Genomic DNA, 15,350 nt, shown 5'->3' on the forward strand with positions numbered 1-15,350 from the left:
AGTAATAGCAGTTGATGAGAAAGACCCACTAGAACAGTGAAAACTCCATGTAGAAGATAAAAGATAATTGTTATAGTAATGTCCTACAACATTTTGACATAACTTTGTAAACAAATACATGGAAATAAATGAATTTTGATATAAAGAGATATGGGAGAGGTGAAATTTAGTAATGAAAAAATAGCTTGTTTTTTCTTGATTTAAATAATTTCACATTTTCTCCTCAAAAATACCTTTCAGATCTGAACATTTTTGCTAAAAAATGTTTTATTACATTTTTTCAGTCCTTATTCTGTCACTCAGGGAAAACTTTTTTTAAAAAAATAATGGTCTTAGTTTTGTTTTTTAAGTTTAACTTCTTGCATGATAATACTTAATGGTCCATAGTAAATTAAATGATACTATTTAACACCATTATTATTTATGACCATTTTTCTTCTAGTTTTTTGTGAAAGAAAGAAATGTACTTATAAAAATTGGTACTATTTAATTGCTGATGACCATAATTACATGAATACAGATGTAGCAAAAGTGCCTTCTAGTGGCTGTCTGATGGAATTGTGTTTGAGTCTGAAGACAAAAGGGAAATGGCCATTGAGCAGGCAACCAATAAGGTCTGCCACAGTGTCCAAGAGCCTCTCTGATTCCTACTAATTTGATCTCAGGTGAAGCCATGTAGATTGCCTGAGCTGGAAGGATATGGGAATCTACATGGCTTTACTATATCATATGTTTCTAAATCTGGCTATAGATAGGAATCATCTTGTGAGTTTGTTAATTCAAATTCTTGTGCATTTTACTGGCAAATTGAAAGCAACTTGAGCATCAAAACAATACTAGCAGGTTTTCCGCACTACCCAGAGAGGGGCCCATATGGCATTGATCTTAGTTCCCACGTAACTTAAAGGGAAACTTCCACAATGCCCGGAGCCCTTGATGTTCTGAAAATGAAAGAGGAGGATGTCCTCAAATTCCTTGCAGCAGTAACCCACTTGGATGGCACCAACCGTGACTTCCAAATGGAACAGTACATCCACAAAAGGAAAAATGATGGCATCTACATTATAAATTTGAAGAGAACCTGGTAGAACCTTCTGCTGGCACCTTGTGCCATTGTTGCCATTGAAAACCCAGCTGATGTCATTGTCATATCATCCAGGAATACTGGCCAGCGAGCTGTGCTGAAGTTTGCTCCTGCCACTGGAGCCACTCCTGTTGCTGGGCCAATTCACTCCTGGAACCTTCACTAACCAGATCCAGGCAGCCTTACGGGAGCCGAGACTTCCAGTGGTTACTGATCCTAGGGCTTCACTAGCCTTTCACAGAGGCATCTTATGTTAACCTGCCTACCATCGTCCTGTGTAACACAGGCTCTCCTCTGCACTATGTGGACATTGCTATCCCTTGCAACAACAACGGAGTTCACTCAGTAGGTCTGATGTGGTGGATGCTGGCATGGGAAATTCTGTGCATGCCTGGTACCATCTCTTGTGAACGCTCATGGGAGGTCATGCCCGATCTCTGCTTCTACAGAGATCCTGAAGAGACTGAAAAGGAAAAGCAGGCTGCTGCTGAAAAGGCTGTGATGAAGGAGGAATTTCAGGGTGAATGGACTGCTCCAACTCCTGAGTTCACTGCTGCTCAACCTGAAGTTGCAGACTGGTCTGAAGGCATTCAGGTGTCCTCTGTCCCTGTTCAGCAGTCTCCTACTGAAGACTGGAGTGCTCAGTCCACTGAAGACCGGGCTGCAACCTCTACTGCTCAGTCTACTGAATGGTAGGAACAACTACTGAGTGATCTTAAGCTGTTCTTTCACAAACTCTTAAACCAAATGGAAATAAGGTTGATGAAAAATAAACCGTTTCTAAAAGTTTAAAAAAAAAAAAAAAACAGGAATAGGTTATAACGTTGAGAGAAAAAAGAATCCATGAGTCCATACTGATAACTAAAAGGATTATAAAGAAAGGAAATGGAAACTCTTCTAACATCACTTTACAACCATCACAGTAACTATTGATTCGTGCAAGAATTATTAATAGATGCTAAAATGTGGCACATTTGGGTTGAGAACAGGATATTTCACACAGTCTCAAACTATCACCATACAGATTACTTATCAATTACAAAATGAAGGTCACCTTTACAGTGCTGGTAGACAGCACTTTAACCAAATGATTAAGCTTGGCATTTCTAATAATGACACATTGTGTCTCATCAGATGATAAACTGAGGAAGACACAGCTTTAGCAATTTAGTGTTCTGGCCCCCCAAAAAAGTTTAACCTGAACACAAACCCTTATATGTAGCATGAGAACACGAGGAAACAAGTCTAAATAAAGGTTCAGCCACTCTGCAAAACATCTGTCCTGGATTCTTCACAATTGTCAACGTCATGAATGACAAAAACAAAGAACCTAGAGAATTATTCTGGGTTAAAAAACAACTAAAAAAATGTGACAACTAGATGCAATGAATAATACTTAAGTGGATCCTGGATATTAAAAAAGCATTGGGACACCTGGGGAAGTTTGAATAGAGATTTTGTAATACACAGTACTGGATCAATATGAAATTTCCTGAATGTGGTTACGTAGAAGAACATTCTTATGCTTAGGAGATAAATGCTGAAATTTTAATATTTAGAGATAAAGTGTTTGATGTCTGCAACCTAATCTCAAATGGTTCTGCAAATAAAACCATCTCTATGCACAAATGGCATCATTAAATAGAAAATCCCAAAGAATCTCCAAAAAGCTGCTAGAATTAGTAACATACACAGTCAATCATATTTTTATGTACTAGAAATGAACAATCCATAATTGAAATTGAAAACAATTTATAACTACCCAAAACAAGAATACTTATGTATAATTGTAATAAAATATGTTCAAGATCTGTATAGTGAAAACTAAAACACTGATGAAAGAGATCTAGACTTAAAAAAATAGAGATACACCATGTTCTTGGATTGCGAGATATATTATTCTTGAGATGGCATTTCTCTTCAAACAGATCTATAGGTTCAGTGCAGTCCCAATCAAAACCCAGAGTTTCAGAAATTTAAGCTAGATGAAATTCTGGAAATGTATTGAGGTTTAGTGAGAACGAAAGAAATAGAGATTGGCAAGATACTGAGGACTAATGATTTAAGAGTTGTCAGTTAAAGAGTAATTATAAGCTTGAGAGGATGATTTTGCCAAAGTAGTGTATATATATGCTTGTGTGTATATAGATATAGATATCTCTAGAAGAATAATAGTTGTTTCCTGTATGGAGAACCGGGCAGGACAGGGATGGGAAAGATTTTTCACTGTATGCTTTTTTGTATCTTTTGGGTTTTGTACCATGTGAATGTATTACTACCTATTCAAGTAAACAACTTATTTTAAAATATTTTCAAATTTATGAAGATACTAATGTTAGCTTATATGTGAGAAACTGTAGTCCTTCTTCAAGGCTATATAATCTGCATTAGATTGAAAGTTGGAAATTCTTTTTTCACCGAGATTTTAGTTTAGACGTAATAGGGATTCTACTTTATATAAATTTATGTTCCTCCTTGGAGTGATAACTTTAATCCCAAATAGTGAGAAGAAACTGCTTTTGAAAGTTTTTATCATTTATGAACTCTGTAATTTCTACCATAGTATTTATCTTAACTATTTCTATGTTCATTTTTAAAATTTCATCAACCAGGGAGCTTTATTTTACTCATATAAAGAGGTAAATGTGTCTGAATGAGCTAACCTAGGGTATAATTGGCTTTTCGTGGTAACGTGTTCTCTTTTGCTACTCTGAAGAATCAATTGCCCCTTTCAGGAGGCTGTTTTAGCAGTGAATTTTGCCCTTTTAGAGTGGAGTAATGGTTTGAATTATTCTTTCCTTGGACTCTAAGCATGTTTGAATTGGCTAGTATTTCTGATGGGAGGTAATGGAGAAGTTTAAATAAGGAAGGGAAAAGACGAAGAGCTTCATCTTGTTTAGGAAAAAGTCATACCCATTGAAAGGGGTCAACAGCTATTTACTTTCTTCTGCAAAAACTTTTGCTTTTAATTTAGGTCTTTCTCCAAAGTACTTTACAACAAACAAAAAAGGAAATTTATGTATTCTCCTTTCTGTCTCCTCCTTCCCCAGTTTTTGGGAGCAAAAGAAAGGTTTATATTGTACTACTTACTTTGACTTATGTATCACAGAAGAGTAGATGGTTTCTGTAAATTGCTTTTTCTTCTTTTTCACTTTTATTGATCTTTTTAATGGCTTGAGTCAACAAAAAGTATTCTGTTGAACTTTTTGAGGTTTATATCTAATAGGTCTAAAGGGCAGAAGTGTAGGCATTGTTTTATGTGGAGCTAATCAAGGAGGATAACTGTGTAAGAACTTTCTTTTTTCTGGCTTACTGAAAGTGTAAACTGTCTTTAAAGGTATAGTAGGTTATGTTTTGATGTAGATACTTTCTTGGTCTATTAACACAAGGTTTTCAAATAGTCATTAAGACTCTCCAGAGCAAGTTGTCCTGTCTTATCTTCACAATGATCTTGTTTAATCTTGGCCCTTTGTTCTTCCCTGTACAGTTTAGAATCAGCTTGTCAAATCCTACAAAAATCCTTTTGGGATTTGGATTTTAATTACATTGACTTTATAGGTTATTTTTGGAGGAATTAACATCTTTATAATATTAAGTCTTTATGTATACAGTTTATTCCTCCATTTAGTCTTTAGCATTTTGGAATGTGATTGTATAATCTTGTCCATAAAAGATTTAGATACATTTTATTACATTTATTTCTAAGTATCTTACATTTGGTTCACTGTAAATGGAATTGTTTAAAATTTTATAGTTTCTATTTCTTGCTATTGTATAAAGAATACAGTTAACTTATATGTATTGGGTTTGTATTTAACAACCTTGCTAGGTGTTTCTATTCTGATAATTTAATTTTTTTGGTTTCCCATGTAGAAATAAAATTATCTACAAATGCTGATGGTTTTATTTTTTTTCCTTTCCAATTCATATACCTTATTTATTTTTATTATCTTTCTGTGCTGGAAAGGCCGTCCAGTATAGTATTGGAAGAGAAGTGGTAGTAAAAGGCATACTTTTTTTCAGATTAAGGAGTTAACCGTTTATTTCTAGTTTTCTAGGAAGTTTTTTTTAGTATCATGAATGGATTTTGAATGTCATCAAATACTTTTCTCTACCTATTGAATTGAACATGTAGATTTTTTTCCTTTAATCTGTTGATGCGATACTACTATGCTTGGAAATAATACTTCTTTCTTTTGCTTCCTTGCCCCTAGGTGATTTGTGGAGCTATGATTTCTTCAGTGGTGAGTTTGTTGTGTCACCTGAACCAGACACAAGTGTCCACACTCTTGATCCCCAGAAGCACAAGTATATTATCTTGGGGAGTGATGGACTTTGGAATATGATTCCGCCTCAAGATGCCATCTCAATGTGCCAGGACCAAGAGGAGAAAAAGTACTTGATGGTGAGAAGTGACTCAATAATTTGATATTATTTGGTAATTTTGTTAGGGGCCTTGGATATGAAGTAAGGATGTTCACCTTAAGTAGATTTTTGCATTTGCCTGACTCTTGAAGTAAGTAAAACAAATTTAGCAGCTCATTAGGGGAATGAGACAGGAAATATATAAATGAAACTAGATAACAAAGCATAACTGCAGACTTTATTATGAACAGCCCTGACTTACTGGCCTATGAAACCTCACCACTCCTTTTAAAATTCACATGCCATACAGTTTACCTTTTTATTTTTTTATTTTTTATTTTATTTTTTTAGGTGAGGCAACCCGTGGTTAACCTCACAGATTGCAAGGACCTTGTCAGCTTACAAACCGTTACTTTTTTTTTTTTTAATTTGTATTTTTTACACCTACAGCACCTGGTCTTCCTAGATGATCTTTCATCCAAGTATTAACCAGGCCTGACCCTGCTTAGTTTCCGAGATCAGACGGGATCGGGCTTGTTCAGGGTGGCATGGCCGTGGACCAGTTTACCTTTTTAAAGCATATATTCTCAAAGTTGTGTAACCATCACCACTATCTAATTTCAGAACGTTTTCATCACACCCCCCAAACAAACCCTATAACCATTAGCAGTCATTCACTAGCTCCTACTACCCCCATCCCCTGGCAATCACTAATCTTTCTGTCTCTATTTGCCTGTTTTGGATATTTCATATAAATGAGATCATACAATATGTGGTCTTTTGTTTCTGACTTCTTTCACTTGAGCATGTTTTCAAGGTTCATCCACGTTGCTTCTGTCTATACTTCTTTTTACAGCTGAATAATTTTTTCTTAATGGATATACAGCATTTTATTTATCCATTTATTTATGTTGATGGATATTTGAGTTGTTTCCACTTTTAGCTATTATGAATGACACTGCTGTGAACATTGATGTATAAGTTTTTGTGTGGACATGTTTTCAATTCTCTTAGGTGTATATCTAGGAATGAAATTGTTGGGTCACATGGTAACTATGTCACTTATCTTTTTTTAGTCAATGTCAAAAGTAGAAACAACCATCAATGAGAAAAATCCTTTTCTTTCCTTTCTGATTTGCTTGAAAATTGATTTTCTCTTTATTCTGAGAAATGACAAAATAAGGAGAATTAGAAGAGTGCAGCATTGTTGATGGCAAGGAAAGAGTTTTTTGGATTTTTTTTGGAAAGAGTTTTGGGGTAGTAGTCAACAGTGTCAAATTCTGCAAAGAATTAGAGGCAGATAGATGAGAACAGTGTTTTGGGTTTTATAGTTAGGATCTTTTATTAGTGACCTTCAAGGATGAAGAGTCTCAGTTGATGCGATGAGGTCTTGAAAGGGATGTTGTAGTCTTAAGAAGAAGATTAACATTACAGAGAAATAAGGGATATTGATAGAATGAAAGTTTAGAGCACATGGAAATAACTGGAATCAGTGGTTCAAGGGGATAGGCTATCCTTGGAAAGGATGATCTTTCTCTAAGATGGGAGAAATGGTAAAGCTATATCTTAGGGTGAAAAGGAGGCAAAATAAAAGAACTTGTATTGCCTCTATTCATTCACTCAGCTAATATTAAATACTAAATACAGGTAATACAAAGATAAAGAGAAGATGGTTCTTGCTCAGTATTTACCATATTATTACAAATAGTATATAAAAATAACTGTCAATATCATTTGATTGTCAGTTGTTTAAAGATAAGAGTTGTATCTTGATTAATTTTTACAGCTCGGGGCTAGCATGTTGCATTGTTCAGTGACACCAGATGTAAAGAAAGATTAACTGAAATAAATACCTTTTTATCTATTGGCTTTAGAATTCTTTAATGATAGACAAACAAACATTTCAGTGAAACGGGGAGCCCAAAAGCCAATTTCTAGTGGATTGAGAGAACCTATTTATAAATGCCAAAGTGTTTTTGGAAGGAGTATTGAAGGAAGCATCCATATAACAGTATTTAGAACATGTGTTATGAGCACTGAGAGGGAGAAGATAGAAAATTGGAGAAGACTGCATAAAGAAGTTTCATGGATGAGAGTGAAATTTGCATAAGTCTTTAAAGGTGGGGTTGAATTTACCTGGTAATAAGAGGAGGAGAGAGAAACTTTCCAGGCAAAAGAATAGGATGTATAAAATCAAAGAGAAAAGACAAATATGACATATTAAAGTTTCATGTAACTTAAAAGGTTTAAAGTAGCTTGATGTAACTGGCAAAAGGGTTTTGAATGGTTTGTCATAAAGTTAGGTCTTTATAATCAGGTAGTAGTTATGGAAAAGCTGCATTTTAGAAGGCTTACCCATTTGTAGGGTATAATACAAAATAGAGGGTAGATGATAATGGATGTGAGGATTCTAATTATTTGGAGGTGTAGGAAAACCATCTAGCTCCTTAACAAAATTAAACTGATTCAGAGTTGGTGATGAAAAAGAATGGGTGGCAGCGATGGTTCATGAAGAATCCCCAAGAAAAGGTGAATTTTGATGAAGGTCTATTTCCACTTCTCTTAACATGTTGATTCTCATTGCCAGCATAACTGATTTGATTTTTAATAATGGATCTTTAGGCTTCCTCTTTGGAAGCTGCTGTTATATTCCAAATAAGACATTTTACCAGCATGATCTCTAAAATAGTCAGCACCATTAAAATTAACGACAATATATACACACAAGAACAAAAATACATGAGTAGTAGACTTGACAGATTTGGGTTTTTAAGGAGGAAGAATATGATACCCAAATTGCTTTCTTTTTTAGAGAATTGTGTTTATTAATGAAGTTTGGGCTATTCATTTAGAATCAACCAAAAGATTAAAATAATTTTGAAAGAAGCTAACAGTATAACAGTAGAAACAGATTAATTACTAATCCATAGTGGAAACCATGATCCACAAGTTTTTTTTTTCCAAACCGAAGACATGATAAAATAATGGTAGATTAAAAAAAGTTATACATTAACCATTGACTAGACGGTCAAATGAAATAAAGTTCCAGAATATCCTAATAACTTCAGTAAGAAAATTCAGTATGCTGTTTGTAGATTTTATCTACCTACGTACGTACGTGTGTATATGTATGTATATGTATATATATATGTGTGTATATGTATGTATATGTATGTGTATATATATATATATGTATGTATGTATGTATGTATGTATGTATGTATTTGACACCCAAATTTCTGACGGGTGCCTAGTAGCTATTATCAAGAAGAAACACATTATTTAGGGGGAGAGGGGAGATAATTAGAGTTCAGATGTGGGTATGTTGAATTGGAGGTACCTGGGTTTCATCTAGATAGATATTTTGTATGGTCGTTAGAAATATTTGAGAGAGAAGCCTGTAAATATTAATTTGAGTGCTAACGGGAGTTAGGTAAAGCTGTGACAATGTATGAGATCACCTAGTGAGCCTTTATGGTGGAAGAAAAGGACATGATGTTAGGTGGGCACAAATCAGCAGAAACCGAGCTGAGGGAGGGAAAATTTCAAGTACGGTAGTGGAAATGACTTATATAGATTTATTTTCTCTATGGCTTTTCTGGGAAAGGAAACAGGCACACTGAAAAAGTGAAAGGTAAAGGAATCCTTGAGTGAGTTCTCATTGAGCTGTTGTTTGTAAAGTGATGAAAGATGTGCACTGGGGAATGTGATAGATTTATGAATTAGAAATTAGAGCTGCCTTTCATCAATTGTGAGGTGCATGTTTTTTTTGCATGAGAAGGGGGAAATGGCAGTGTTAAAAAAATCATTACAGAGTAATGATATCTTGGGAATGCAAGGATGACTTAATGTTAAGGTTTTAAACAAAGCAACTGAGGAGAGTTATTTGCAGTTTGCCATCATCAATATGTTGGAATATGGTAGCATGCCTGAGATCAGACAACCCCAAGAAAAGGTGATTCCCTATTTTTTGAAGGAAAGGATGGGGAAAAAAAAAAAGTTCTTTATCCAATTTGAATATATACATTTCAGGGATATAGATGACAGCCAAATGACTTATAATACATTATATGTATATTTTAAAATAATGCTTATAGTATATATAGTACTGTGTAGTACATTATATAGCATATTATAATACATTAATATTTTTATAATTAGAGTATGATAATATATTTTATCACATTACATAAAATGACTAAATTTTTTTCCACTTGAAGTTCATTGTAGTTCACGATACATTTTTACATTTTTTTTTCCTCAACCATTTCCACTCATTTTCATCAGCTATTTCTAGAGGTACTTTTAAAAACATGTAGCCCTGTTTTCTAGAGCACATTTTCATTTCTGTTCTCTGAAACTTAGCAATTATTGATTCCATGTGTGGTGCTGAAAGTTTTCTTACAAGCCACATTTATTGCATAACATGAGGTCATTGAAGTTTTTTTTTTTTTAACTCTATTGGTAGGTATTTGATCTCTATACCATAACTACTTATTGTGTTGCTTTTTTCCTCATATGAGTGACAGTGACCATTTTTATATATATGTTTTAGAGTCATTTATATTTCGTTGTCTCTGAATTTTGTTCATGTCCTTTGACAATTTTTAGTTTGGGTCATTGATTTGCAGAAGCTCTTATTTTAGGAGGAAATTGGCCCTTTGCAATGAGTTTTTTTTCTCATGCTTGATTTTCTCATTTGTGAAACTTTTTTATCTATACAATTAAAATTTTTTTTATCTATAAAAATACAGATGAAATTAAACCACAGGATAAGGTCTTGTTTTATTATTTTTTAAAATTTAGAGTAGTATTATTTTAACATAGTTTTGGGCTCTGTGGATAATGTTGGAAATTTTGGACATTTAATTAATTTAGGCCATAAACACCTAATTTTTAATTCTATATAGGTGTAGTGGTGACATAATTTGAGTTGTTACCTTTCTTCTTTTTAAATACAGGGTGAGCATGGACAATCCTGTGCCAAAATGCTTGTGAATCGGGCACTAGGCCGCTGGAGGCAGCGTATGCTTCGAGCAGATAATACTAGTGCCATAGTAATCTGCATCTCTCCAGGAGTGGACAGTCAGGGAAATTTCACTGATGAAGATGAGCTCTATCTGAACCTGACTGATAGCCCTTCCTATAATAGTCAAGAAACCTGCATGACGACTACTTCCCCAAGTTCTACACCACCAGTCAAGGTATACAGTTCTATAGTATTTAAATTGTTTCTATAGATTTTCTTTGGTTAGTGTTGCCTGAATACAGTTTTCAGATTCCTTATATAATAGGATTTTAGATTTTAACTAAGTTCAAGAAAGTGACGAATCTTTGTCATGTAATTATCAGTGAGCCATCTTCACATTGGTCCGTACTCTTTTGAATCCCAGCTGTGTACAACATCTAATTGAGAGGCGACTAGATATGGTCCCTGAAGAATATTAATAACATTTGGAACTTAGTGATCCCCTTCTAACCCTATGAACATTTTAATCATTTAAAAGTTTGTGAAGCACTTTCATATATATTTCATTTGAACCTTATAACCCAGAAAGGCAGATATCGCAGATGTTATTCCATTTTATAGATAATAAGATTCAGAGATTAAACAGTTTGAATAAGATCATACAGCTTCAAAACCGAACTGGACCTTAGGATATTAAGCCTTAGAATTGGTTGTCTCTTAACGTGGACAAGAAACTTCATTCCTATTTCTTGTCTATATTAATATTGAATGAGTTTAAGATATGCTGTGAAATTAATTGTACCATATTTTCCTTTTTCTGATTTCACTCCGTTTGTTTCCTACTAAAAATTAGTAGTATTAATAACTGCTTTGATATATTTGACCTTCTGAGAATGCTTTCAGAAGACTAACCGTTAAAATGGGAAATATGTCATTTGCTCAGGCAATTTTTTTAAGGTTTTCAAAGCTACACAGTACAAAGAATTTAATTAATTTTGGGTATTCCAATCCTGTGTTCAGTACTTGGAAATTTACTGCCCTGTTTTCTTTTACTTCATATATATATATGGAAACTTAATTTTTCTTACTTGGATTTTTTATTTAGAAATTGGTATATTAATATCTTATATTTTCTTAAAAAATTTCTTGTCAAAGTGTTCTTTGAAAACCCTTGAATAATAATGCAGATTAATACCTTTTAAAGTCTCTTCTTTCTCTATTCAGAGTTGTGAAGGCGCTCTTGTTCATTTGAGTATTTGCCTATTTCTGAATTTGAATTTATTCATTACTGTAATGTTCCCTAATGTATTCGTATTTGAATAACTGACTTTAAGGCAGAGTAGAGGAGGCACTAGGGTGGAGTTAAGGAGAGGGGACAGGATATTTTGATAGGAATAAATATTCTTAATATTGATCTCAAGTAAAAATTATTGCAGTCTGCTGATTGACATTAGTAAGATTGTACATGGATTGCACTTAAAATGTTTTAAAATTATTTCTAAAGTTCTGAGAAGTAATGATATAATAGTACTAAAGTAAAGATGAAGAGATTTATGTGTGCACTAATGTACATGTAGGCATGGTTGTGAAACAATTGGCTCTACCCAAATATGGGAAAATATTTAAAGCCCTTCGGAATAATTAGTATTGTTGGCTCTAACCTAACAAGTAAATAAAGGCTAATATAATTCTGCTCAAGAAATCGTGTTTATATCTTAATTGACTTAACTGTGAGTACCCCAGTTATCTCTGATTTATTTCATTGTTATAGCAATCCCATGTTCAGTAACATCTAGATACATATAATGACATTTGGTTAATTTTGAATAGGTTTTAAGACTTACTCACATTTAGACTAGGCATTTGAAACTAGGTTTATCTGTCTATAGACTTGTCAGCTTCTGGTGAATCCTAATGTGAATCATAGTTAGATCTTTGTTTTGGAAAAGACAAAGTAGAAAATAACTCTGTTTAAGTGATATTACTATGGCACACATTTCTTTTTCTGTCCTTTGCTTGGGGCAAGACCTAAATTTAGCTGCTTTTTACAGGCCACAAGCTATAGGAAGGAGGAATTAGGAAGAGATATCTTTCAGAAAATTAATACAGTTTCAGTTGTTACCTAAGCACAATTTGTAATTAGTTGTTTAATGTTGGATCAATAGATGGAGCAACAAAGCAGTGAAACTTCTAAAGTATGTACTTTTAGGAGGTAATCTCTCAACATCACAAATGCTTTATGAACATATAAGAAGGCTTAGCAGTACAAGTAATTAATCTGGGATGAACCTAAGAAACCCAAGCAGTTGCCTGTGCTAACAGATGCAATGTATTCCCACAGAATGCCAATAAAAAGAAAAGGAAAAGGAAAAGCTCAAGGAAAAAGTGGGGGAAGAAAAGTCAGCGCACCTGTAGTGTCAGAATAATAATCTGTGAATTTAAAAAGACACAGCACAACAGAAATTACAATAAATTGTGTTAACTCTGAAATTGTCCCATTGTTTTTTTTAATAAAAGAATTCCATCTAATGTCTAACTTTGTTATACAAACTAGAGCATTTTCCTATAAATGGCTTGATTAGTACCTTTTTCTTATTGTGCCTAAATTAGTGGCATGATTATTTGGTAGTATGTAGCCTTTTGTCTACAGAACTTAATCTGCTGCCTGGTCTTGTTGCAAATCCTTTTCGTGTGTTTTTAATGATACTCTTGGTCACCAATTACTTATGACTAGATATAGTTTTCTGTGATCAGCCAGAACATGCTTGTGACCAGGGTGGGCACTGTAATCAACCTAATGCAGAGAGATAAACTCACATATGACTCTTGTTGATATTGCTGAAATCCATATGTAAATATTCTAGAACAGAGACTGTCCTGTTATCCTGTCTCAACACTGGTACTTTGAATTAAGGTAGCTGCCCACCATCTAGTCAGTATTAAAAGAGATAAGAAGAATTGGGCTTTCAATAAACTATGCAGTGTAAACTAACTAACTAACTAAACCAATGATCCCAGAAAGAGTATATTCTTAGTAAAAAAAAAAGAAGCAATCTATTTGAGGCAGTACCAAATTAGGAACTAGGGTTTCTTATTTCTAGTCTCCATTGGATCTAACTAAGGTCAATATATTTTTTTCAATAAAGCATGTTTGTGTTTATGGTTAGATTGAAATGCTTTTAGATGGCTTCAATTTCCCTTTTCTTTTTAATTCTAGGAACATTAAAGGAAACTTTTATTAATACGCTTTTATATAGCACTTTTTTAAAAGGTGTTTATTCCTAGAGGATTTTATATCAGAAGAAGACCAGATAATATGTCCTTACCATTTCTATAAAAGGGTTTACTTAGCCTTTTTGGAATATATTAATATTTTAATAACTTCTTAAAGTTATTAAGAGAAAATGAGGGAAATGTTATATAGTTGGAGGAGAGTTACTATTTATGCTTAAACTCTGTCCTTGAGAAACTATTAAGACAATGATTTTATAAATTATTATTATTGTGGAAAATTGAGTTTGTAAGAATGTTCTTATCTGTCTGGAGATGGGAGGATATCCTGAGTATGAAGATCTAGAGCATTACAGCTAAAGTGGTGCATATCAGAATCACCTGTGACACTTTTTTAAAAAACAATACTTGAAAGTTTCCATATGATTTTCATTTATTTCTTTGAGAATTATCCAGCCATATTCATATATCCTGAACAGTGTCTAGCAAAGCAACAGAACAGTGTCTAGCAAAGCAACAGCCTGTTTCCTTATGACATAGTTGCTTTAATATTGTACTTCACATTTTCCACACTACTAAATATTCAGAAATTAAACTATAGAAAATAGGAAATTTAAAAAACCCACCAAATTTGTCATTTAGTCTAATGAAACCCCACTTTCCCAATGTTTAAGCTGAATTCTTGGAAAAATTATTTCTTATTTGGTTTATCTTTTTGTTTTTCAGTTGCTGGAGGAGGACCCGTGGCCAAAGCTGAACTCTAAGGACCATATACCTGCCCTTGTTCGTAGTAATGCCTTCTCAGAGAATTATTTAGAAGTCCCAGCTGAGATAGCTCGAGGGAGTGTCCAGGCTGCAATCATACCTTCAAAAGATCCAGAACCACTCGAAGAAAATTGCACTAAAGCCCTGACTTTAAGGATACATGATTCTTTGAATAATAGCTTGTCAGTTGGGCTTGTGCCTACCAATTCAACAAACACCATCATGGACCAAAAAAATTTAAAGATTTCAACTCCAGGTCAAATGAAAGCCCAAGAAGTTGAAAGAACCCCTCCAGCAAACTTTAAAAGGACATTAGAAGAATCCAACTCTGGCCCTCTTATGAAGAGATATAGACGAAATGGTTTAAGTCGAGGTAGTAGTACTCAGCCGGCAAGCCTCCCCACAACCTCACAGCGAAAGAACTCTGTTAAACTTACCATGCGACGCAGACTTAGGGGCCAGAAGAAAATTGGAAGTCCTTTACTTCACCAACATAGAAAAACTGTTTGTGTTTGCTGAACTATATTTGGAAAATGTTTTTTTCCCCCCAAATTTAGGATATGAAGGCTTTTTGAAGTTGGTGCCGAAGTTGAACTTTTTTTAAAGGGACAAAATAAAAATAGTATAGTTTGACTTTTTAGGATTCAGCAGTTTTATCCTGGACTTGTACTTCCTTGTATTATAAATGTGAATTTTATAGATGTTAGGGTATAAGTTGCTGTAAAATGTGTGTAAATTTGTATCCTTTACACAAACTCAGTGTCTGATACACAGTAAATGTAACAACAGGGCTAAAGGTTAAAAAAAATCAAAAGACTATTAGATTTTAGAAATACTTTTAAGCTTTTAAAAATGCTTAAATTTGTATAGTCACTTGTGATGAAAACTACACAACTTTTTAAAGTAAATTATTAAGCAAACTGGAAAAGTGATGTA

General features: G+C 33.8%; 1 protein-coding gene and 2 pseudogenes across 1 annotated transcript in view; 2 read left to right on the forward strand and 1 right to left on the reverse strand.

The window, feature by feature from the left end:
- The window catches only part of PPM1D (protein phosphatase, Mg2+/Mn2+ dependent 1D), a 45,419-nt gene extending 30,075 nt beyond the window's left edge, over window positions 1–15,344 (forward strand). The window contains exons 4-6 of the mRNA XM_011375028.2: window positions 5,299–5,489; window positions 10,411–10,653; window positions 14,376–15,344. Coding sequence (XP_011373330.1) covers window positions 5,299–5,489; window positions 10,411–10,653; window positions 14,376–14,933 — 992 coding nt within the window. The 3' untranslated portion in view covers window positions 14,934–15,344. The remainder of the gene's footprint in view (window positions 1–5,298; window positions 5,490–10,410; window positions 10,654–14,375) is intronic.
- LOC111729399 lies at window positions 480–1,872 on the forward strand (annotated as a pseudogene).
- On the reverse strand, window positions 5,891–6,009 carry LOC111729434 (annotated as a pseudogene).
- Window positions 15,345–15,350: the final 6 nt, after the last annotated feature.

Source organism: Pteropus vampyrus, unplaced genomic scaffold (genome assembly GCF_000151845.1).
Source record: "Pteropus vampyrus isolate Shadow unplaced genomic scaffold, Pvam_2.0 Scaffold261, whole genome shotgun sequence".
In the NCBI taxonomy this organism is placed as follows: domain Eukaryota; kingdom Metazoa; phylum Chordata; class Mammalia; order Chiroptera; family Pteropodidae; genus Pteropus; species Pteropus vampyrus.